The sequence below is a fragment of the Sphaerodactylus townsendi genome, linkage group LG03, assembly GCF_021028975.2.
Source record: "Sphaerodactylus townsendi isolate TG3544 linkage group LG03, MPM_Stown_v2.3, whole genome shotgun sequence".
Lineage (NCBI taxonomy): Eukaryota > Metazoa > Chordata > Lepidosauria > Squamata > Sphaerodactylidae > Sphaerodactylus > Sphaerodactylus townsendi.
Window position 1 is genome coordinate 152411864 of NC_059427.1, and position 24296 is coordinate 152436159.

Below are 24296 nucleotides of genomic sequence, written 5' to 3' on the forward strand. Positions count from 1 at the left end.
AGAGTGTCTATATCAGCTCTAACTATGAGGTCACTTAACCCTCCTAAAACCAATTAATGGAAGTAAATCACACCCCAGAATAAGGACTAGTAGTGGCCAGAATTTGATTATGATATTTCTAATTTTATTGCTAAGGGGGGGAAAGTCAAATACAAATTGGATCTTTGATTATAACTTTACTTCCAGTTGTAAGCAAATTAAATGCTTATCCTTCATAGCTGCTTTTTTCAAGCTACTGTAATAATATTTTTTAAGGATATCCTCTACTCTTCAAATGATTATGAATATTCTAATCATTCTTCGGAAATGATTATGAATGTAATTATAGTCATGATTTTAGTGGAGTTCCTCTGTAAGCACAGAAATCGTCCACTCAGGTAGAATTATTTTTTAGTTGAAAGAGGGATGTAATGAGTTATAATGGAGAGAATTACAATCTCAAGATTTTGAAACATAGACACAAAGATTCATTATTATGGTCCAGCTGTTATATAAGGTCCACAAAAAGGTTTTACTTAGAATTGCTGGTGGCTGTAAATTCAAATACTCTGGTGAAGAGTTGATCCACATAATGAAATCATTTAGACTGGAAGAATCCCTAAAATATTGAAAATGTCATCCTATAAACCATTTGAAAATAAATAATTCATTTAAAAGGATTAGCAAGGAAGGATTAAAATATGTTTTTTTCAAAGCATACATGACTAATTGTGGCTACATTTTGGGGCTGCAAATGACCCTAGCATTAATTTGTGACCCAATTTGTATGGTAAAAATATTGCTTCCCAGAAATGAAAATACTTTGTTTCAAAATAATATTGAATAACTTCATGAAATGGTTCAGAGGGTATTTTTGTTTTACATTGATGTAGAAAATTTTCTATCACAATGTGAGCTTTGTCCAACAGAATATTAGTGTACAGTGAATTAACATCAAGGGTCACAAGAATTGCACCCTCAGGATTGTCAACCCCTCAATTTTATGTAACATCTGACTGTCTCCTAATGAAGATGGAACTTTTCTAACAAAGGGTTGTAAACAAAAAATCTAACAGTTGTGCTAGCGATGCTAGGAGAAAAAAGAGCCGAAAATGCCATCTCAGCTTAAACCCCCTCCTCCCCAAATTTTTTCCCTTATTGGTCTTTAACAGCTAGTCCTGAGGAACAATTCTTGGATACTTGCAAATGTATTCTCTCTTTGATGGACATGATACAGGTACCCTGTGGCTTCCTATTGATATGAAGGAAGCGGTGAACAGCAGCAGAATGTCCTTCTCCATCTCAGGACAATTGACAGTTGGAATTGGGATTGCCAACAGGCCTGGAGAGATGTGTCCTCCCATTTAATAGAGGCTTAATGTATGAGTAGCAGCAGAAACTTTTTCATGATGTCCCCTGGTAAGCATGTCCCCCACACTAAACCCGGTATTTAGCCAGGCATGACATTTATTTCTTCGGAAGGTTAGCCACCTTACATGAAGCAAAAGTTCTTTCAAGCAGCACCTGCAGTGGTCTCTGACAGCAGCCAGATTGGTCTTATCTCTTGTTATCATTTTTTCTGGAGGAGGAAGTCCAGTAATCCTAATGGACCTTTGTTCTCAAGCTGATTACACAGGCCTGCATGTCCTTCTCTCTCCTTCTACCAGTCTCAGAACCTTCATGGATTGTATGGAGCTTTTCCTGGAAAGTTTGGGAGACCTGTTTTAAAACTCTTTCATTTCTAGGGTCCCTCTGGTGCAGCAGGACCTGTTGGCTATCCAGGCTCCCGTGGAGTCAAGGTAGGTATTTCTCACCTCCCTCTTCCATTACCTCAAGAATTAGATTGTTTGGTTTTTTTGCTGTTGGATCCTCAGTTTAAAGCTGCAGCCCTAAGCAGACTTATTTGGAAGATAAGCCCTCCTGAAATCAACGTTATTTACCTCCGAGAAATATAGTTAGTGTGGCTAGGGTAATGACTCGACTGAAGCTGTCGTACTTTGGTTGCATAATGAGAAGAAAAGACTCTCTGTAAAAACAAACAGTAATGCTATGCAAAGTTGACGGCCACAGGAAAAAAGGAAGACCTAACATGAGATGGTTTGAAGCCACAACCTGCAGTTTGCAAGACCTGAGCAAGGTTATTGATAGGACATTTTGGACGTCATTCATTCATAGGATCACCATCAGTTGAAAATGACTTCATGATACATGCATACTTGGTAAGGCTCTTCTGTCCAAGGGGCAAAGCCAAGTATCTTCAGACCAGAATGCCTCTCTCCTAGCCTGGTTACTTGCATTGCAAGCTTAAGCTTTTAAATCAATTAACTAAGTCAATTAAGTCTCCATAGACCCAGTACCTGCCCAGGTGGCCCCAGAGCTAGCATAGCTCCCTGGTGGACTGGGAGGATAATTCTGGGGGAAATACATAATGCAGGCTATGCTCTTCCGGTAAAAGTTTTCTTGCTTTCCCATGTTTCCATAGGGGGCCTTTGGAGTGAGGGGCCTGAAAGGAAGCAAAGGTGAGAAGGTAAGTATCTCTAGAGGGGTGGCGGGAGGAGATGGTGTAAAATGTTGGGGTCAGACCAGGGACCCCATAGATTTCATCCACTCTGTGTGTTTGTCATGTCTGTGCCTGATTTCTCTATTTGTGGTATTTTTTGCTCTGTGTTGATAGGTTAATCACTGGGGTAGCAAGTGTGTGTGTAAGAACCAGGGTAGGGATGGAACAAACTTTCCTTGGCCATATGGCAACCTTCTAGAGTTGTGGTTCTGCAGTATTGGTCCAATCTAGGTGTACAGAACTCACAGACAGAAACCTCAGGGCAGTTTTAGTCAGTCTGGGGCTCTAGACACATTCTGGGATGAGACCACTAAGTCTCTGGAGCTACCACTTGTGGACCCCCACCCACTCTGCCAGGGCCAAGCAAGAGGCTGTTGTCACCCTGTGCAAAAGTTGAGCAGGAGCCGCTGCCACATATGCCAGAAGATAGCTGCCTAAGCCCTGGACAGTGCGGGCACAAGTGGCAACCACTGTATAATCAGCTGCCCAAATACACAGCAGTGGTGCTTAGTGGTTGGCAAAACAGTTACATTCCTAATCTGGAGGAACTGCGGTTTGATTCCCAGCCGTCTGCATACTGGAGTGCTTCTATCTGAGGGAATTCAGATTAAGCCTGTGCACTCCCACACACGCCAGCCAAGTGGGCCTTTTGGGCTAGCTTCACGGCTTTCGAGACTCTCTCAGCCCCCACCCACTTCTACCCAGGGGTGTTGTGGGGAAGGCAAGGAGATTGTCAGCCCCTTTGAGTCTCCAACAGGAGAGAAAGGGGCGATATAAATCCATACTCTTCTCTTCTTCTTCTTTTCCCTTCTTTATTGAACAAGATCCAGGGCAACTGGATCCATTGGCCAAGACTGCCCTGAGCAACCTATCTAGGTTGCAGTTCCAAGGGATATATGTTAGCATCAGTTCCTAAGTAAAAATAATTTTCCAAGGTCAAATACGTTGAGATGGAAAGCGGCTCTTAGCGATGGTGAAATTTTTGCACAAATTTGAAATCCATCCAATTTTGTAATTATTTTTTTCCAGTTGACATTTGATGCCAAGGGAAACTTTTTTAATCAAGTAGATGAATTTTATGGCAATGGTATTTCTTTGTTCCTTTCTAAAAATCTTTCCTTCTAAAAGCCACCTGCTGTTTGGAATGCTGCAGAGGTTCATTTTGGGAGCATACAGTATATGCTCAGAATTTTGCAAGCTCATTATATTATATTTATCCTTCACCTTTCTTCCAGACACCATTGAGACCCTGACCTACTAGTGTAGCAAGGTTACTTCTTCAGGTGGTTTCCAATCATATTGTGGAAGCTTAATTTATGCTAGCAAGCTAACCAGTTGTCAAGACTTGGTCTGACCTTATGTAGGACTTAATATCAGGTTCTGCACTCTGTCTCAGACAAAGATGTTAGTATAGTCAGTTGAGATATAGCCCTTGGGGGGAAAAGTACACTTCCACATTAGAATGTCACCCAAATACATATGAGAATTATCATTCATTTTAAATGCTGTCTTTGTCAAAACTATTATTTTGTGCATTAGTGAACATGGTTCTTAGATACAAGAGCATTCATAGTTCATTGAAGGACTAAAATCAGACTTTCAAATGGATGTGGGCAGAAGGGCTCGGTAGGCACTAGGACCCAGGCGGTGCATTTTACAACAAAGAAAGTCTGCCATGTTGAATTCTGTGGCGGAGGAATATGCAATCTACTAATATCTTTTTTGAGACAGAGTATAGCCTATCAGATCCCCCCTCCCCCACCCCCGCGAATGTTCTAGCACTTCCTAGCTTCCTAAAAGCTTGGAGACAAGGGTAAAGACCCATAGTCATCAACCATTGGGCTCCTATTATAACTGAGAACTTCTGCATGTTCTCTTCCTCAGTGTCAGAATTGGCTAGCCAGGCACTTGCATTCTGAGCCATGTTAACACTTTGTCCTTTTTCCAGGGAGAAGATGGATTTCCTGGCTTCAAGGGTGACATGGGACCAAAGGGTGACCGGGTAAGCCATACCTTATCCACTATGCCTGAAGTTTCCAAAGGGTAGGAGGGGTCTCTTTTAGGAGGCACAATCTGGACCATTCAGGGTCCTCCCTGACCATAATCACCCAAGAGAGGAAGAGGTGTCACATGTGTATTATTATGACAGAATTCCTACACCCATGCACAGCAATTAGTGCCTTGGCTGTTGTCATGAGGAAATACAGGACTACACTGTCCAAGAAACACTGGGCTGCATGTGTTGGCATGAGGGCACCCTGGGATCCTGCAGGGGCAGGACACAGCCTGCTCTACCCACTATCGAGTTGCCTTCTAACCCCACATTGGGTTTGGAAGAAAAACGTCAATAAGTAAATAAATAAATCTCAAAGCATTGGGTTTCAAATATTCACAGCTGATCACTAAGAACTAATCAAAGTCTGCAGGTTCCATGAAAAGCTCCCTTCCCACCTCAGAACCAATTATAATTTTTGCAAAACAAAACAAAACAGAAAACTGTAAAGTTCTAATACTTGGAATGGATAGTGGAGGGATTTCGGTTAATGTGAAGCTTGAGCATCTTTTGAACTCAGAATCCTACAATTGCTGTGATCATTGATTCACAACCTTTCCATTTCTCAAAAGGGTGATGGTGGCTCACTGGGGTCACGTGGTGAGAGGATGGCCCCGAGGGACTGAAAGGGCAAGCAGGTCCTATAGGGGAATCAGGCCCTCCTGGCCAAGCTGGTGAAAAGGTGAGGGACCATCTCCATTTACCTCCATGTGTCTCCCTTCTCTTCTCCCTGGTTAATCTGGGCTCTAACCACCTCTTCTTCCCTTAGGGCAAGTTGGGTGTCCCGGGATTGCCAGGGTCCACCCCTACCGGCCATGTAAGGACCCGAAGGTGAGTGTGAGGGGGGGGGGGGGGAGATGCAGGGGAAAAGAAGAGTGAGTTTTCCTTCAGGGTCATCATCTGCTCCACTCTGGGCTGTCTCCCCACAGGGCTCGACTGGATTTCCTGGGCCACTGGGCCTCATCGGAGAGAAAAGGCAAGAGGGTGAGTTGAACCAGGAACCGCATCTTGTGGGCACAGCAAATGCCTTTAGGCCATGGTGAAAAGGAATAGCAATCCAGCCTGGATCGCTCCCCTCTCTGTTTTGCTAGTGTGCAGGGTTGGGGAGGCCACCCTTTCAGCTGGCCATCCTTTCATTATCAGCAGATATACACAGTAAATTTATATTAATGCCTGTTTCCCAGAATAGCTAAGTGAAGCCTTCCAGTTCAGATACAGGATAACTCTGAATCGCTCCCAGGAGGGCTACTGCCTTTATGACTTCCTTGTTGGTTTCATGGAAGCATCTGGCCAACCACTGGCAGACACAGGAAGCCAGTCCAGCTGTATCTTTGAACTGATCGAGCAAGGCTCTTACATTTTTCCATTCTTCATATCTGAAGCTCGCCTAGACTCATCCAGACCACTGGCTCATGAAGCCCAGTACTGTGTCCTCTGATTGGCAGTGACTCTCTGGGTTTTTGGGGAGAAGTCTTTCACATCCCCAACTGCCTGATCTTTTGAACTGAGAATGCTGGGGATTAAATCTGAGACCTTCTGCAAGCAAAGCGGAGGCTTTGGTTATTGAACCATAGCATCTGCTCTTCATTGCAGACCACAGGACAAGAGGTGGGTTGTTTTTTTTTAGAAACAGGAATCAGGAATCTTGTTTAGGGATTTAAATGAATTATAGTTTGACCCATCATGTCAAAACAAACTTTTATGATTTTGGAGCTTTTACATCTGATCCAATTTCAAATTTGGAGCACATTCTCACTTTCTGGCTTGTAACTTTTTTTTTTGAAAACGCGTGTTTCAAGCGCTAAGGGCAAGTGTTCAGTTTCAGCACAAAAGCTCTGGTTTTTTGAACTTGTGCTCTGTTGTGAGTCTTAATGAGAAAGACAGTCTGTAAATAAATAAATGAATACGTTTTGAACTGAAGCCAGTGAGCTGAAGTGCTTCCAATGCTATAGAACTGGAGAAACCTGACTGCATCCAAATCCCTTCCCTGCCTGAAGCTTACTGGTTAACCAGGGGCCATTCTCACTCTGTCACTCAGCCCAGCCCACCTCGCAGGGTTGTGAGGATAAAATAGAGGAGGGGGAACCATGTCCTGAGTTTCTTGGAGGAAAGGTAGGATTAAACTGTGATGGACGGAGAGGTTTTCATTTGTCCAGATGTGAATTTTAACAATTCCATATTTTGAATGTTGACAGATGTCAAATTTAGAATAATTTTTAGCATTTGTAGAGCACATGTTTCAAGGGCCACATCAATCTAAAATTTCATTTAAAATTTCCCCTGCTGCTGGTTCAATTGTTAGCAGTGCCGCACGTCATAATGTGCAGCTGCATTCCTGCATGTGTCTTCATGCCCAAATCAGGGAAGGTTATGAGATAGAATCTTTGCCTAGGCCAACTAAAAGCTGGGGCCCCAGGGGGGGGGGGGTGGAGAACTTGAAGTGATATTTGAAGAAAGGGTTGAGAGAGGCAGCTGAAGAACAACTGAGAGAAAGATGAGAAAATCAAGACAGAGCCAGCTTTGGAAGTAAAGGCCGGTCAGTTGATCGAGTTTTCCCACTGGAAGTAAGAGAAGGACATCAATTTTGGGAACACAAAGGAGAGCTTGTATCAGCTTGAATGGTCCAGCCCGAGTAAAACCATCAACAACAACAGCTGTACAGATCTATCCTGCCTGAGCCAAACCTTCGCGATTCTGTGGCAAACAGCCTTTACAAGTTGGGTGCTGTGTGGTTTCCGGGCTGTATGGCCGTGTTCTAGCAGCATTCTCTCCTGACGTTTTGCCTGCATCTGTGGCTGGCATCTTCAGAGGAACATGCAGGGGATGGCATACAGCCCGGAAACCACACAGCACCCAAGTGATTCCGGCCGTGAAAGCCTTTGACAATACAGCCTTTACAAGTTTAACAAAATGTGCATAACATGGAAAGTTTGGCTCTATAGTTGCAACAGAAGAATAAAATAGTAGGAAGTTTATTTCTTATTCCATGCCCTGCTTGCCAAGAACGAGGGGTATACATAGGCATAGCAAGGGGGGTGAGAGGGGGCTTGAGCCCTGGGTGCTCCTTGAGTGGGGGTGCAGGTAGAGCCCCATCCATCCCAGAATCCAGCATCCCAGCATGGCCTTCACAGCATGGCCTTCCACCCAGAATCCACCCCCTGGGATCTGCCACCCTTGTGTGACCTTTACAGCCTTTCCTCACTACCACCTGCCCACGCCATCTGCTTTCCCACCCAACTATTATTCCCACAGTGTCTGTCTTTCTGTTTTCCTTCCTTCCTTCCTTCTCCTTCCTTCCTTCCTTCCTTCCTTCCTTCCTTCCTTCCTTCCTTCCTTCCTTCCTTCCTTCCTTCCTTCCTTCCTTCCTTCCTTCCTTCCTTCCTTCCTTCCTTCCTTCCTTCCTTCCTTCCTTCCTTCCTTCCTTCCTTCCTTCCTTCCTTCCTTCCTTCCTTCCTTCCTTCCTTCCTTCCTTCCTTCCTTCCTTTGAATACAACTAGGATTCTGCTGTCCCACTATGGAAGCCATGCTTGGGCATCGAAGTCGCCGGGGCCGGGGGGTGGGATTTGAGTGCTTTCCCCAAGTGCCATTTTCTGTAGCTACATCCATGGGAATATATGTTTGTTTTTGCCCTACCATCTTGTTGTGAAATTATCCAAGGCAGCTTCCAAGCATAAAGTAAATATCTAACACCTCCTGTTGGATCCCAGAGCAGCTTGCAATCACAGATAAAGTGTGAAATGTTAGGAGTGCCTGTGGGTGCGGGTGACTATCTTTTTGGTCCTTTTGTCAATTCCACAATGGATGTTAGGGCCAGCTTTGGTGCAGATAGGAAATGGGACTTTTCCCCTGCATCTGTGAACCACGGTAGTTCTCTTATGCACCTTTCAGCTTTCCTGTGATGCTTCCTAAACCTGCTTTACTGCAAGCATTTTGAAAAGATTTCAGCAAAACCAGGGTGGCTACCATGTGGACAGGGAACTCTGTAGGTATGTCTTTCATTCCTACCCATGTTGGCTCCATTTCCCCTGCACTAGTCTCCCGTGTTGGACATACCCCCCATGCCACAATTATATTGTGCATTTTGGATTTTTTGTAATGCTTTACGTCAATAATTAACAAATCACTATAGCATTAAATCCTGGGGTGGAGAAATGGCTCCTGTGGGAAACTGAGGCAGGGAAATTGTTGTGAAAATCAACATGTGGAAACCCCACTGCTGCTGGTCTTCACTGGCAGCTGCTGTCTCCAGAAAATCGTTTCCATACTGAGGATTCAGAAGGTCCCCTACTGTTTCATTTATAGCTGATACTGAGGTCCCCTACTTGGGGTTTTCCATGGGAGGGGGAAAGTCAGCAAAAATCTCCCCATTGATCCTATGGAAATTTAGGCAGGATCTGAGCTATTGTTCTCTCTTATAGACAGCAGTTGATGACTCCAGGATTAACACCTCTAAATGTGAACCTGTGAGGTTGTGCAGTTATATGTAGGATTTGACCCATACCTCTTCCCCCTTTTCCAGTAGTGTTTAGTGGAGAAAACATACAACATTATCACATTCCTGTTTGCCTGCCTCTCTCAGAAGGTCCCCTACATTTATAGCTGATACTGAAGATTCAGAAGGTCCCCTACTGTTTCATTTATAGCTGATATGTAATCAAAGAAGTGTATACTTTAACCAATTTCTATTTGCATTGTGTCTGCGGAGCTGATACTGCTATATGCTCTTAACCTGTCTTGGCCTTCTTAACCAATATCACCTATTTATGTAAGCAGCATGAAGTCAGAGGGCAACTTTCTGAAGTTTTCTTAATAGAGTTTTCAGTCCCATGTTTTGCTGTATAGCAGAGCTTACTCTTATTCTTGGCTCAACCCAATAACCTGTTTTCCTTGTGAGGGCTCAGTGCCAGAATATGTGAGGTCCTGATCATGTTGGAAGTGCATCTGATCATATGCAGAGTGTTTCTCCCATCCCGCTGAGGAATAACAACCATTGGTCACATATCGGGGTTGGCAGTAAAGCTGGCCAGGGCAGAGGGAATGATTTCTTCAATCTGGGTCTATCAGATCACTAAACATTAAGCTTTTTGATATTTATTTCTATCTGTTCTTTCCTCCAAAGAATTCAGGGAGGCATACATGTTCACTTTCCATCTTCATTTTATTTGTGCCAGTGATTCTGTGAGATGGGTTTGGCTGAGAGACAGGAGGGCAGGGATTTGAATCTGTTCCTTATTCAGGGGGTGAATTCAAGCTTGAACAGAAGAACTTTTCTTATCATGAGCATTCTTGACTTTACCTGCCTTCCTTTCCAGGATAAATAGTTTATATAAAACATGGCTCTTTGGTGAATAAAGTTCACATAGGACTGCAAATGATGTAATATAATTTGCAAGGGCCTGTGTCTGAAATTCATTGGCTTGGATCCTGCACAATTTTCTGGGAGCATCCGGGGGGGGGGGGGGCAATTTTTACTGATTCTTCCCTTCTGATTAAGCCACAAAAGCACCCTGAATGCTGTTCTGGTGGTTGCAAGATTCTTAGGAATAGCTTGGGGAAAGAATCCGAGGTTTTCCATGGGAGGGGGAAAGTCAGCAAAAATCTCCCCATTGACCCTATGGAAATGTAGGCAGGATCTGAGCTATTGTTCTCTCTTTTAGACAGCAATTTATGACTCCAGGATTAACACCTCTAAGTATGAACCTGTGAGGTTGTGCAGTTATATGTAGGATTTGACCCATACCTCTTCCCCCTTTCCCAGTAGTGTTTAGTGGAGAAAACATACAACATTATCACATTCCTGTTTGCCTGCCTCTCTCTGGTAGGCTGCTGCTTGCAAGGACTTGGGAAACACACAGTGATGTCATAGCACACCTTTATTCAGCTACATATTACCAAGGAGATAAAGCAAAAGGCAAGCAGAGGAAGAGGTTAGGGTTACCCACATGCCTTCCTGAAATACAGGGATCTTCTTAAGATGTAGGCAAGTAAGGGAAGGGCTTAGCAGCCTTTCCTCTCACTGATCCATTTCTCTTTATCTTCCTTCCTAGGGTAAAGCAGGTCAGGCTGGACAGTCTGGGCAACGTGGTCCCACAGTGAGTTTTTGCCTAGCTGCATGGCTTCAATGGAATTCCTGTCTACTTTTAGTTTTAGGTTTTATTGGTTAATCTTATAGCAGCTACACATAAAAAAAACACAAGATCGTACAGAGGAACGAGGCTTCCTAGGCTTATAATTTTGGCCCTCCCTAACCCACAGCTGCTGATGCTGGAAAGTGCAGGTCAAGTCATAGGTGACTTATGGTGATCCTGTATGGTTTCAAGGCAAGAAATGTTTGAAGGTGGTTTCCCATTGCCTGCCTCTGCATGCGCTGAGAGAGATTTGAGAGGACTGTGACTGGCCCAAGGTCACACAGCAGGTTTCATACAGAGGACGGGGGAGATGAATCCGGTTCTCCAGATTAGAGTCCACCACCCTTAACCACTACACCATGTTGACTCTCCTACACCTGCCTTCTGAAAAAGAGATAACTCGGAAATAAAGGTGAAAGAAGAGGGGGGAAAGTTCAGTGGAGCTGAAAGACAAAATACTGTGGCTGTCATCACTGCCATAAACCTCTGTATGCCATTGATGGACAGCCCTGGGTCCTTTCCTCCTTCCACAGTGTCACCTTGAACAGACTATTCTATTGGTTTGGTTCTGGAGACCGGTAGTTGTAGGATTTCCATAGCCACTTATGGAAGGATAGAAGGAGCACTGGCTGTGTAGTCACCTCCTATGCCTTTGAAAGAAAGCTTCTAATTATATCTACAAAACTTTCAGTGGAAAGTTCTGGAATGACCAAGCTGAGGGCAAGCTCATCAGCCTCATCCTGATAGCAAATCAATGTGGACAACCAGGAAATCAGGAGATGCTGATCAACAAAGTTGCTGCAGATGCTGCCTCTGACTGATGAAAAAGTATGTACTAAAGGATGAGGGAAAGAGATGTGCCTCTTCTTTACATAGAAATTACCAAAATTTTGCTTTGCTCTGTATTTTAAACCCTATTCAAGAGCGTCACCTGCCATCAAAATGGTGCTTACAGAACTCATCTATTCCTTGGAACTCTCCCTTGTTGTTTCAGAAGAGTATTTGCATTTCATCCTAGAGCTTCCTGCACAAATGAGGATGAATCCCAATTCTCTGAAATTTGCGTGCAAAATGTGAATTTTTATTCTAATTTGACTCTTTTCTCCCCAACATTTGAGATTGTGCATATTTTGAAAGATTTTGTTAATCAAGTGGAAATGTGTTTCTCACCTGTCCTACTGACACCCCAGAAGCTTGAAGACCCAGTCTGTGTTTTTGCTCTCCATCCAGGGTCTTCCAGGTGAGCGTGGTTTGCCAGGGCCCACAGGAAAACCAGGATCAAAGGTATTTCTGTTTTCTGTATGGGATACATGTATTCTGGTATGTTTTTCAGTGCCTGTTGTATAACACATGTGTTATCCACTGTTCTCCATCTGACAAGTTACTATACCCTGTTCAAGATGAAGATGACAGGAGATTTGTGAATTCATCTGCCATTTCCTGGACTGTTCTAGAATGCTCCATTTGGGTCCTATTGTCTACCTAGTGCTGTTCCCAAGACACTAGGGCCCAAGCAGAGCATTCCAGAACAAAGATGGTCCAGAAATGGCAGATGAATTCACAAATCTCCTGTCATCTTTATCCTGAGCAGAATTTCTTTGGCTGTTCTGTTTCATACACCAGGTGGATGATAGCATATTTCAATGTACCCCTGCAAACAAAACAAAACGGAATAAGGTAAGGGAGAAAACATAAAAGCGAAACAAAAGGGAGAACATTGTTTATTTTCTCCTAACAGGGTGATGCTGGCCATGACGGGGCCCCTGGAATTGTAGGGGAAAAGGTAAATGGAACAATCCATTCCCTGCAGACAGAGGGAGGCTAGGTGGGACAATGTCAGAAGATTCCATTTTCCTGTTTTGACACACACACACACGCCCCCGCCCCAAATTGTACAAACAGAGGGGTCATAACATCATAGAAGCCGATCCCACAAGGAGAGGATGTAATATCATAGAGGTCAGATGAAGATTAACATCTTTCTGTGGGTAGCAGGAGAGAGGAATAAAAATGGACTTGAACATAAAAGCCACTAATGAGCACCGTGGCGCAGAGTGGTCAGCTGCAGTACTGCAGTCAAAGCCCTGCTCATGACCTGAGTTTGATCCCAACAAAAGTCAGTTTCAGATAGATACTGAGGCATAAGGTTGACTCAGCCTTCCATCCTTCTGAGGTTGGTCAAATGAGTACCTGGCTTTCTTGCGGGGTGAAATGTAGACAGCGAAGAGAGGGCAACGGCAAACCACCCTGTAAACAAAATTGGCCCAGTAAACCTTGTGATGTGACATCCCCTTGGGGTGCTGTGTGGTTTCCGGGCTGTATGGCCATGTTCTAGCAGCATTCTCTCCTGACGTTTCGCCTGCATCTGTGGCTGGCATCTTCAGAGGATCTGATAGTAGGAAAGCAAGTGGAATATACCTGTGAGTAACAATGAAGATAGCAAGGTCAATAGATGAGGGCATCTGAATAGAATACATACAGCCCGGAAACCACACAGCACCCCAGTGATTCCAGCTGTGAAAGTCTTCGACAATACATTGACATCCCCTTATCGGTTAGTAGTTACCCAGTTCTTGCATAGAAGACTACCTTTACCTAATGAGGTCAAACAAGCTGAATACTGAGAAAGAGTGGGGAAAGAGACAAAGACCAGGGAAACAGAATGGGTGAATGCAAGATACCATCTCACTGTGATTTCCCCCCTTTCTTTCCATAGGGACCTCCTGGACCGCAGGGTTCCCGTGGATTCCCAGGATCCAAGGGACCACCTGTAAGTAACCCTCCAGTCTGCCACAAATCTGGTGGGACCCACCCATTCCTGCCTGCCTTGAAATGGTGTGGGGGTGGGTCAGACACGGTCTTTACAAGACGTCAGTTTACATTTTCATCAATAGTGTTGGAAAATGCCTTTCAGGCTGGAACTGTGACTGTTGTTTATGCTGAGAGCACGCTGTTCATGTTTGTTTGCAATTTAGCCAATTTTTACATTTTGGATTATACACAAAAGAATAAAACATTTAAGCCTGGTTTAATTGTTGCAGTGCAAACAGACTGGGGAACAGTCTGTACTTCACAGGCACAGTAGGGACAAAGGAATGAGCCTGTGTTGATAGTCAGAGTTGATCCCCTTTGCTCTGGAATTCAGGCTGGAGAGGGGGGATAATTAATGTCTGGGATTGGATATGCTCTTCAAAAGTCTAACAAAGTCTACCTCCAGTTTCTACAGAAGGGACGTGTTAAGGCAGTGATGTTCACTGACTTGTCATGGGTGGAATGGTACGGTATAGCGAGATCTTATTAGATCTTAGAAGCTAAGCTGGGTCAGTACTTGGAAAGGAGACCTCGAAGGATGACTGCTGAGGAAAGCAATGGCAGAACCACCTCTGCTTAATGACTTGCCTTGAAAAAATCACCAGAGGTTGCTGTAAGTTCGGCTGTGACTTACATATGTGCAAATTTACTGATTCAGGAGCCAGCAGCGCTGGCATGCCACCTGTGACTCTTCTGGCACCATTCACCAGTGTGGTACTGCCCCATGTTCTTAGAAGGCAAGCCATTGCATGGTTGAGCTTGTATTAATAAGATGATTCCACTCTTGAGCAGCCACCACCAGAAGAACAGTCTGGGGAAAATTCAAGCCTCGTTGAGTTTCATGTCGTGTGCCTTGGATGGAAGTAAAGGACCCATCCTCTCCAGTGGCCTCCTCCCAGCCTCCTCTATAGTCTCTGCACTTTCATTCCAGCATCTAGGTGGCTTCCAGAAGGACAGCAAGCTGGCCACAGTAAACACACATCAACTACCCAGGAAAAGACCAAGGTGGCCACAGTTAGTTTTACTGCTTTTATTCACTGCCTTGGCAAAGAAGTATTTCTAGGGGAGGTCAGTCAAGGTGTGTGCCCTGAGCACCACTTGAAGGGGGTTGTCCTCAGCCACGAGACCCCTTCCCCATTAAGTACTCCACTCAACCCTGGATGGGTCCACCTCCAAAGTCCATGTGTTTCTGCACAATTAACTTTTGAAAAATCTGTCTGGTGCATTTGGGTCCTGGTCTTTGTTGAGGGAGCTAAGGGCAGTGTGAGTAGCTTTCCTGTTCTCACTTTATCCTCACAACAACCCTGTGAGGTAGTTTAGACCAAGGTTACCCAGAGAGCTTTAAAGCAACAGAAGGTCAAATGAAATTCTCAGAATCTCCCATAGCATTTTCAAGGCTGAAATTATCCATGGGAAGCTCAGAATGGATAAGGGGCCGAACTATGATCCAGCAATTCCTACAGTACCATTTTTCTGATTTAAACAGTTCCTAAATTCCTCTTCCCATGTCCAGTCACCAATCTTTCCTAACTGCAGTCTCTTGTAAGACAGCAAAACAAAATTGTGCTAGGGTTCTTGTTACAATTTCCCACAAGATGGCATTCATCTAAGAACATAGTTCCAAAGACTTGAGGAAAGTTATGTCTTTGGAGGGAGTTGAATCCTGCTGATTTTCTCTACTCCCACTTGGCTCCATGTGACATTTATAATGGGGGAGGGGGGTTCAGTGTGCTGCAGCAGGACAGAGGAAGCAGCTCAGTCCTCTGGAAACCACCCAATCAAATGTAAATAACGATTAAAGCGCCATTTTGCAAAGGCAAAAATGTGTCCACACGAACCAGTTTTACAGCAGTCACGTCCATTTGCCTGGAACTTGATTTGTATTCAACGGTTTTGAAGTGGGGAAATTTGTCCAGATTGAAACCTCCCCCAAACTTTTTTCCCCCCCACCACAGGTGTCACATTTCAAGAAAATTAGTTTTACCTAAAACATTTCATCGCATAAAAGAGAGAGAAGTACATCAATCATGGGGCACGTTTCTATCTCCGCATTTTTTTACAGCTTGAAATGTTCTTTCTGAAGCTGCCCTGAGGGAACCAGGTGGCTGATTTTATTAGATCTTCAGTAATAAGGTCCTTTGCCCAGAGATGTCTCCATATCTGTGCTCTAGAGCTTTGATTGGACTTTCCCCTGGAGGCCTGCCTTTATGTTATGTTGCCCTCCTGCTCCGCCTCGGTTCTTGATCAAGGTCCTTGAAAGAACACGATCCCTGCCTGCTTTCTGGAGGTCACGTGACCTGGATTTCCTAGGCTCCAAACATTTCTCAACGGTTCATTTTTCTCATAATATGGACATAAATAAACATGGACATTTATTGCTTTATCACAACCGTTTTATTGCAGTTTGCTTAGCGCAGGCTGCCCAGTATGTGATATATTGTGAAATGGACATTTAACTGTTGCACAACAACCCCTTTCAATAGCTTGTTCTTGCTGCATTGTTTTTAACTTTTGTAATCCAGATTTGTTTGGGGGGGTGGTGGGTGGATTTGCATTGTTTGTGGTGCATCATGCCTTATCTTGCTTTCTATTGTGTTGGTTTCTAATTTTGTAACATGGTTTCATGGTGTTATTGATGGTATGTCTGTTCCTAATGTTTTTAAATTTTATAAGTCACCTTGAGTCTCAGTCAATGGCATATCGACAGAAAATGGAGCCCAGGGCAAGAACTGAGTTTTCTGGGGGGCCTGCACTCCCCACCGCCCAGCCCCACTCATGGGCTCTCTGTCAGGCATGGGGGCCATCACCCGGGGCCGCCGGGGCTCTTGCAGTTCATGCCTGAGTCGCCCACTGAGGGGCTGCTTGCTGCTGAGCTGTTTGCCACAGCCGCAGGCCTCCAGCCCTCCCTGGTCTCGCTTGCACTATTTTCCACCCCCCACGTGACTTAATGGGTGCCTCCTGGGGACATTTGCCACCACATGTCCCCATTGGCAGTATGCCCGTGGTCTCAGTGAGTGAGGAGGGTGAGCTATATGTGAAGGAAATGAATTTACTATAGATAGTTCAGTGATGGTATGGTATGGTAGGCCAGGCAAGTCCTCTTGCATAAAACTTTCCAGAATGTGGCTGTTCTGAGATGGCTGCAGTGCTCTGGGAGAATATGTGGGACAAATGGTCCATCCCATGACAATTTTTTTTTACGTGAAACTTTCTGCTTCGTAGGGCCCTGCCGGGAAGGATGGCTTGCCCGGACATCCAGGCCAACGTGGAGAGCTGGTAAGTATCCCTTTGGGTCAAAGAGAAAGGTTGGCCTTTAGGTCCCCTTTCTTTCTCCCCTTCTTTCTCTGCAGCATTGCATAGGTGCTCCTTTCCCCTCCTAAAAAAGCCCTGCCACCACTTTTTCTTTAATGGGCTGCTGTTGCCTCCAATGTCTTCAGTCACATTTGCCATCTTGCTGGGGAGTGATGGAAATAAGAGGCAATTTCTAGGCAACCACTTTTTCAGAACATGAAAATGGCTGCCACTTAGCACTTTGTAGGAGGTTTGTGGGGGGTGGGGGGCAGGACTATGGTGTACATCAAGACGTTATTGGCAAATGTTCCATCCATTCACTAGATTTGAGGGCCTTACTTGTAGTCTTCTCTGCTTTAGTTAGTTAGATCCCCCCATGCTAAGTAGCACATAGGGCAACAAGTGCAGTTCCAGTCTTGGGCGAGTGTTTCAGCCTCTTCCCATGCAATATTCAGTGCCTTCAGGTCTTGCTAGAATATTCTCCTACAGGAGTTTCAGGGGAGTACCCGCTGTCGTTTGGCATCAGGAGGTATCTACCTCATTGCCATTTTTGGGATCCGACCATCATACTTCTCTGCTTCAGATACTAATATTAATTTCTCCTTTCTTTAGGGATTCCATGGCAAAACTGGCCCACCAGGGTCTGCAGGGGTCGTGGGACCACAGGTAAAGGGGAAAAAATTATACATGGTCTTAATAAAGAATGATCACCTGAGCTGTTCCTCTAGCCAAACAACTGAAGCATCCAGAGTGGCTTGTGCAACAGGCTCAATAACAGAACTTTATATTTTGTCCAACTGTGTCATAAGTAAAGAGACTTTTTAAAAAAGTATCCATTTTGGATCAGTGGGAAAAGCTGGAAAAGAGACTATAGAAGTGGTATTGGGTTTCCTGGCTTAGCTGATCACCCAACCAGACTTCAAATGGGAAGGTGATTAGGGACGAGAGATTCAGAAGTTCTCTGAGTCATCTGGAGACATCCTATATTGGATAAACCAAGTGGAGCAGATTCTTGTGACCATGGCCGTTTTTGCATAGCAAAATTATACCAGTGCACCATTGTTTTTAAAAAATCCGGGGTCTATTTTATCCCAGGGTGTCCGTCCGTACGGCTTCCCACTTTTTGAAGGAATCCGTTGAAAACCAGGAGGAAATACCCCAGCTTGTTTTCAGATGAGCCTGGGACTTTCTGTATTTACTTCAGAAGCATGACCGAGCATACCCGGTATCCCGCGGTCTGATTGGCTGTTGTTTTTGAGAGGCAGCTTGAATGAACATCAGGTGGGGAAATCAGGCAGCTGGGCTGGAAAAATAAACAGTCCTCTTCCGATTGGTTTTTGCAAGGTAACAGGCACAAGCAGGGTCACGCCAGGAGTTTTTAAAAGAACCTCCAAACTGGCAATTTTTTTAAAATCCCAGCGTAAGGGAAATATTGCAGGGCGACACCGGGGCGACCCACTTTAGCACCGGGAACCGTGCAGAATTCTCGGCTGCAGAGGGATATTTTTCTTGCTCATCCCAGGATATTTTGACCGTGCGGAAAGGGGCCTATGAGAATTGGGAGAGTAATATATTTCAGTGACAGAGCACCTGTGTTCATGTGCAGGAGTGGGGAACTTAGTCCCCAGCAACTCCAGTTAAAAGAAATTAGTAAGTGATGAGACCTCAGCCTGAAATCCTGGATAGCCTACATAAGTCAGAGTTGACAATACTGACCAATGATCTGATTCACTGTAAAAGCCACCCTACACATTTATTTCCCTTAGCAAAATTCAAAGTCTAGTTTGGCTCTGTTGGGCTCATGTCTGGTCATAATAAAAATTAATTCTCTGGCAGGGAGTTATCAGTGCCCTCTTGAAAGTATACTAATCAGTCATATGGGAAATAGGTAGTTATTCCCCCATTTGCCCTTCAGGGCCTCTTAAGTTTAGAAAAGGAAAAGTGAGCAGGAAAAGTACAATCAAGGTTAATAACATTATGAAATAGGAAGCAAGTAGGGAGGAAACGCTGCCTGCATCTGTCTCTCCTCATACTGAAATTCAAGAACATTCAATTAAAATTCTAGTAGGCCCAGGATATATAAACAGAACAGACTTCTTCAGATAATGTTTAATTAATTTTTGAAAGGTATAGGCACAAGAATAGATTATGGCCACTGTATAGATGGTTTCAGACCACACTGGTAAAAGAATTAACCAGATAGGTGAGAATTAGTCTTTCGCAGCAAAATAAAGCAGGAGTTCAGTGATATCTGAGAGACTAGCAAAATGTATCCCAGCATAAGCTGTAATGGGGTAGAGCTACTGGCGTAATGCCCATTGGGCAAGGTGGGCAGCTACCCAGGGCATCACCTTGTGGGGGGCATCAAAATGCTGGGTTCGTTTTTGGGTATTTTAGTGGTTTTCCATTTTTGGCCTGCAGGGGGCGCAGTTTTTAGGCTAGTGGCACCAGAATTTCAGCATATCATCAGGAGACTGTATATGCTTTGGAGTTTGGTGAGGTTTGGTTCAGGGGAGTCCAAAGTTATGGACTCCCAAAGAAATTATCCCCATTGTTCCAATGGGAGCTAATAGGAGATGGGGGCTACCTGTTTGAGGGGTCCTAGCTTTTGGCCCCTGAACCAAGCTGCACACCAGAGCTTAGAGGTATCGTAGAACGTCTCCTGATAATTTCCCTGGAATTTTTTTTGAGACTGTGCCTTCAATGTGCCCCAGCCTGCAACCCCCCATTGACAGCAATGCAGAAGCTGATGCAGAACAAAGCTTCTTGGGGAAAATTTCTAGGATGTTCCTGCAGGGTGCATTTTTTGGATGTCGGCACCAAAATTTCAAGGGTATCACTTCTTTAGATGCATGAAGGTACTCCAAAGTTTAGTGCAGTTAGGTTCAGGGGGTCCAAAGTTATGGACCCTCAAAGGTGTAGCCCCCATCTCCTATTAACTCCCATTAGAAACAATGGGGGATGGGGCACCCATTTGGGGGTACATAACTTTGGACTCATGAACAAACACAAACTTGGAGGGAGTAGCATAAGGACAGCCTCCTTGGATGATATGCTGAGAATTTCGGTGCCCGATACATCAAAATGCAACTCCCCTGCAGGCACCAATGTCCAAATACAGGTGCAAAAAGGGAAATTTGAGGTAAGTGGTGGGAGTGGCACTGGCCGGCGGGCATCCAACCTCAGATTTTTACTTAGGGGGCTACTAGTTTCCGCCCAGGGCTGCCTGGGTCACAGCCCTGGGTAGTAGCCTCACAGATCGCTTTGACCCTTGCTTCTCTTTGTAACATCATCCGTCCTTCCTCTTTTTTATTGTCCGCAGTATTGTAAGTACATCTGCATAATAATTGAGCACATCTCATACATGTGATGAAGTGGGCTTGTGCTATTATCCATTTTGTTAGTATTTCAAGGGTTGTGGGACTCCTGTCATATGAAGAATTTGTGCTCTCAGCAGATATGAACTGTGATCACTAAAAACAGAATGAGCAGAGGGGAAGAGAGGGAAAGAGGGTAACAGGAAGCCCTGTTTGTGGTCACGTTGGGTCCATACTATATCATTGGAGCACCTACTGGATCCTTTCAGCAAGGAACAATTATATGAAGCAAGCTTCAAAGTTAGTAGTTGTTTGCCCAGAAACTCTGCTTTAATTGTATTGTGTGTTTTTTTGTCATTTGGGTTTTCTCTTTCGTTCTTTTTCTTACCCTAAATGGCTCTCAAATGCTGCACTTTCTCTGTACAACAGGGAAACTCAGGAGAAACTGGCCCTATGGGGGAGAGAGGCCACCCAGGCTCACCTGGTCCTCCTGGAGAACAAGGACTGCCAGGTGCTGCTGGCAGGGAAGGTGCTAAGGTATGTATTCCTGGATTGGCAGGGTGGGGGAATCAGAGGCGTAGCTCCAAGGGGCCGGGGGGAGTGCACGACGCACCAGGCGCACACCCCTGTGGGGGTGTGGTGAGGGCGAGGCAGAGGATGCACCGGTGCACCGGGCGCTTTTCCCCCTTGCTACATCTCTGGGGGGGATGTCCCAATGGAACACAGGAAGGCAACAAGGATTGGACGGCTGGGAGCCAGATGTTCATGGTCTAGCTTTGGTATTAGTTAGGGATGTCAACCACCAGGTGGGATGTGGGGAGCCTGTGGAATTTCAGTTCATCTCCAGACTACAGACATCAGTTTCCCTTGAGAAAATGGCTGCTTCAGAAGGTGGACTCTATGGCATTACACCCCTCTGAAGTCCCTGTCCTCTCCTGGCTCCATTCCCAAATCTCCAGGAGTTTTCCAATTTGGATTTGGCCACCCTATACCCCAATCCTTGGCCAGTGGCCAGGGGAACCTGGCAATCCTAGTATTAGTAGTGGAGAGAAAGGGAGTGAAATAGAGTGGAAGATGAAGTAATCATTCTTTGGACTGTCCTGGAGTCTGTTGATCTAGGAAGGACAGCTAATCCTACAATAAAAATTTTTGGGGGTGCATCTTCAGCACATTTCTCCTAACCTAAATTAGTTTGCAGACATTAGGACCAGTGGTGGGATTCAGCAGGTTCGCACCACTTCAGCAGAACCGGTTGTTAAAATGGTGCTTGTAAACAACCAGTTGTTAAATTATTTGAATCCCACCACAGGAACCGGTTGTTAAATTATTCCCACCACTGATTAGAATTTATATCCCACACTCAATTCTAATTTAATCATGTGCCCCAATATGAAACAAAACAAAAATGCAGAGTTATTACATGTTGGATTTTGCAAGTTCATGTTTAATACTATTGATCTTTAAATAAATCGATAGGACAGATGACTAATCGGTGACAAAAATTAGGATTTTTTTGTATTCCCAAAAATCAGACTCTGAAAGCCAAAACGTGGGGGTGGGGGTGGGGATGGAATTTTAAAAATCAAAATCAGATTCTGAAAGATTTGATTTTGTGTGCATTTAACATTTATGTGATAGCAGCGGTGGGCTAGGTGTTTTATATCTAAATATTCCATAGCATTTTATGAAATTGCTGTCTGGCTCATGCTGCGGGGGTGGGGGGCAACTCCAGCTTTCCATCTGTACTGCATGTTTATATATTAAGCCATTCTGAGCCTGTCTTTGGGTGGGAAAGGGATGGATGGATGGATGGATGGATGGATGGATGGATGGATGGATGGATGGATGGATGGATGGATGGATGGATGGATGGATGGATGGATGGATGGATGGATGGATGGATGGATGGATGGATGGATGGATGGATGGATGGGGGATGGATGGATGGATGGATGGATGGATGGATGGATGGATGGATGGATGGATGGATGGATGGATGGATGGATGGATGGATGGATGGATGGATGGATGGATGGATGGATGGATGGATGGATGGATGGATGGATGGATGGATATTTGTCTGGGGCTAAGAATGTGTTAAATTAGTCTTCACCTGATTGTCATATATATTTTGACCTATACTCTGATAAATCCCAGGAAATTCTCATGTGGTGTCTCTAATACTTTGCTTTTCTGACTCTGAATAATTTATAAAAAAATAGAAAGAGCAGTTGCAAAGTATATCAGAGAGTTTATGTGTGCATGATGACATTTTACATGAGCCTGTGGAATATCACTGGTGCTTGCATCACAGTTTACATTTGCAGCTCTAATTGTGCATTCCCCAGTGCCACGGAATGGCTTCAAAGAAAAGCAGTGGAACTGACAAGCTTTCTATCCCCCCTCCTCCCAAACGCACATGGTTGAGCAAGATTAGGGTTTGGTTTTTTCCTGCAGCAAAATAAGACAGCAGAATTCTGGATGGGGCTGTACCATGTCAGGTTGGAGGGAGAGCTGACATATTCTCAATGTTCCTGCCTACAAAATTCCTGCAAATTAAAAAAAAACAAAGTCCTGGCTATTTGCATATTGTGTTAGTTTTCTGCTTACAGGAAATGAATATAGAGGAACTTGGACAAATATAATAACTCACCTGAAGTGGTCCAGTGCATTCCACCACCTCAGTCCTCTCTTGTATTGCTACTGACCTCATCGTGCAAGTTAGGGTTGCCAACTCAGGTTGAGAAATTCCTGAAGGTTTGGAGGTGGAGGCTGGGGAAGGGAGGGGATTGGAAAGGGGGGGAGACCTCTGTAGTAAATCGAGTCATAGGCCTTTTCTGCACAGCACAAATAAAACGTCTTGAGGATGTTAAAAGAAGCATTTTGAAGAGGAACTCTTCATAGCTTTTTCCCCAAGATGTCTTCCACATGTTTTATTTCTGCTCAACCCATCGTATTTAGAAAAAGCTAAACTAGCAATCTTTTCCCCCAAGGTGAGCGCAAGAGTTTTTTTCTTGCCTGACTTCTTAAAGCTCTTACCTTCATTTTCACCACAGCTCACACCTGCCATTTTCTCCCACCTGTGATTCTTATCTGTCCGCCATTTGGTAAAGGTTTTCCTCAGAAGTTTCCTCTGCTTGCAGTTCATCCACCCGCTGTTCTGCATGTGTAAAAAGTACATGAAGAAAGTTTGTTTTGATTGTCGACACATCGCACGTGTCATTTTTGTTTTTGTTTGTTTTGCGAGAGGTGTCTTTGAGGCTATGACGACTTGAAATATGTGCATACTGGCGATTCTCATATCGTGTCATCATAGCTTTGAAGTCACCTCCCTCAAAACAAGAACAAAAAAAGGAAAAATGGCACATGGACTCAATTGGCAGTCAAGCTTGATTCATGTACTTTTTACACGGTTATAACTCTGTTTCAGATAACTTTATTATGCACTAGCATGCCTTTTCTGGCTCTGCTGTGGAACACTGTGCTTTCAAAGCCTGGTGGATGGCTTTAAGTCTTCCTCCTCCCATGAGCCTTACCCTTCCAGTTGCTGCTGCTAGAGGTTTGGAGTTAATTCTGCTTGAATGCGTGTCCCAGATTTACATCCACTCTGATTTCATGGATCTGCTGCACGTTCATCCAGAAAAATGCTGTATTTGTTTTTACTACCAGGGCAACAGATATCCTGTATTCCCACATATGTGTGAAGTAATGATTGTTTATGCTCTGCAGCCATATGCCTACAAAGGCCCTGATGCAATTGGAGATTGAAAACACCTGGGGTTTGTAGCACACAAAAGCAATGGCCATCGTCTAAGGCAGGGTCCTCTAACATGCTGCTCATGGGCAGCATATTATCCACAAGCACTTCACCAGGGGCCCGCCATGCCTTCAGGATGGTAGGTGAGGCCATTGTGAAGGTAGAACCGGTGACTGGTGTGGCCTTTTTGTGAATAAAGGGACTTTTCTTTTGGATCCCCTGCATTGCTCAATGGAAAAGGATCCAGGACCATCATTTGTGAGGTGGTTTGCATAGCGGTCGTGACCCTGAGGTGGGGGACAAGCCCAGGGCACCACTTCTGCAAGCCACATGGGGGTGCCATCAGCTGCCCTCCCCCTGGAGTAAGTTGAAGACTTGGGGCCACTGCCCCAGGAGGTTG

At 44.7% G+C, this 24296-nt stretch overlaps 1 protein-coding gene across 1 annotated transcript in view; it reads left to right on the top strand.

The window, feature by feature from the left end:
- The window catches only part of COL5A3 (collagen type V alpha 3 chain), a 123834-nt gene that overhangs the window by 61310 nt on the left and 38228 nt on the right, over positions 1-24296 (top strand). Inside the window, 14 exon segments of the mRNA XM_048487504.1 lie at positions 1725-1778; positions 2462-2506; positions 4488-4541; positions 5165-5194; positions 5197-5274; positions 5362-5423; positions 5522-5576; positions 10640-10684; positions 11951-12004; positions 12459-12503; positions 13437-13490; positions 16754-16807; positions 17435-17488; positions 20569-20676. Coding sequence (XP_048343461.1) covers positions 1725-1778; positions 2462-2506; positions 4488-4541; positions 5165-5194; positions 5197-5274; positions 5362-5423; positions 5522-5576; positions 10640-10684; positions 11951-12004; positions 12459-12503; positions 13437-13490; positions 16754-16807; positions 17435-17488; positions 20569-20676 — 792 coding nt within the window.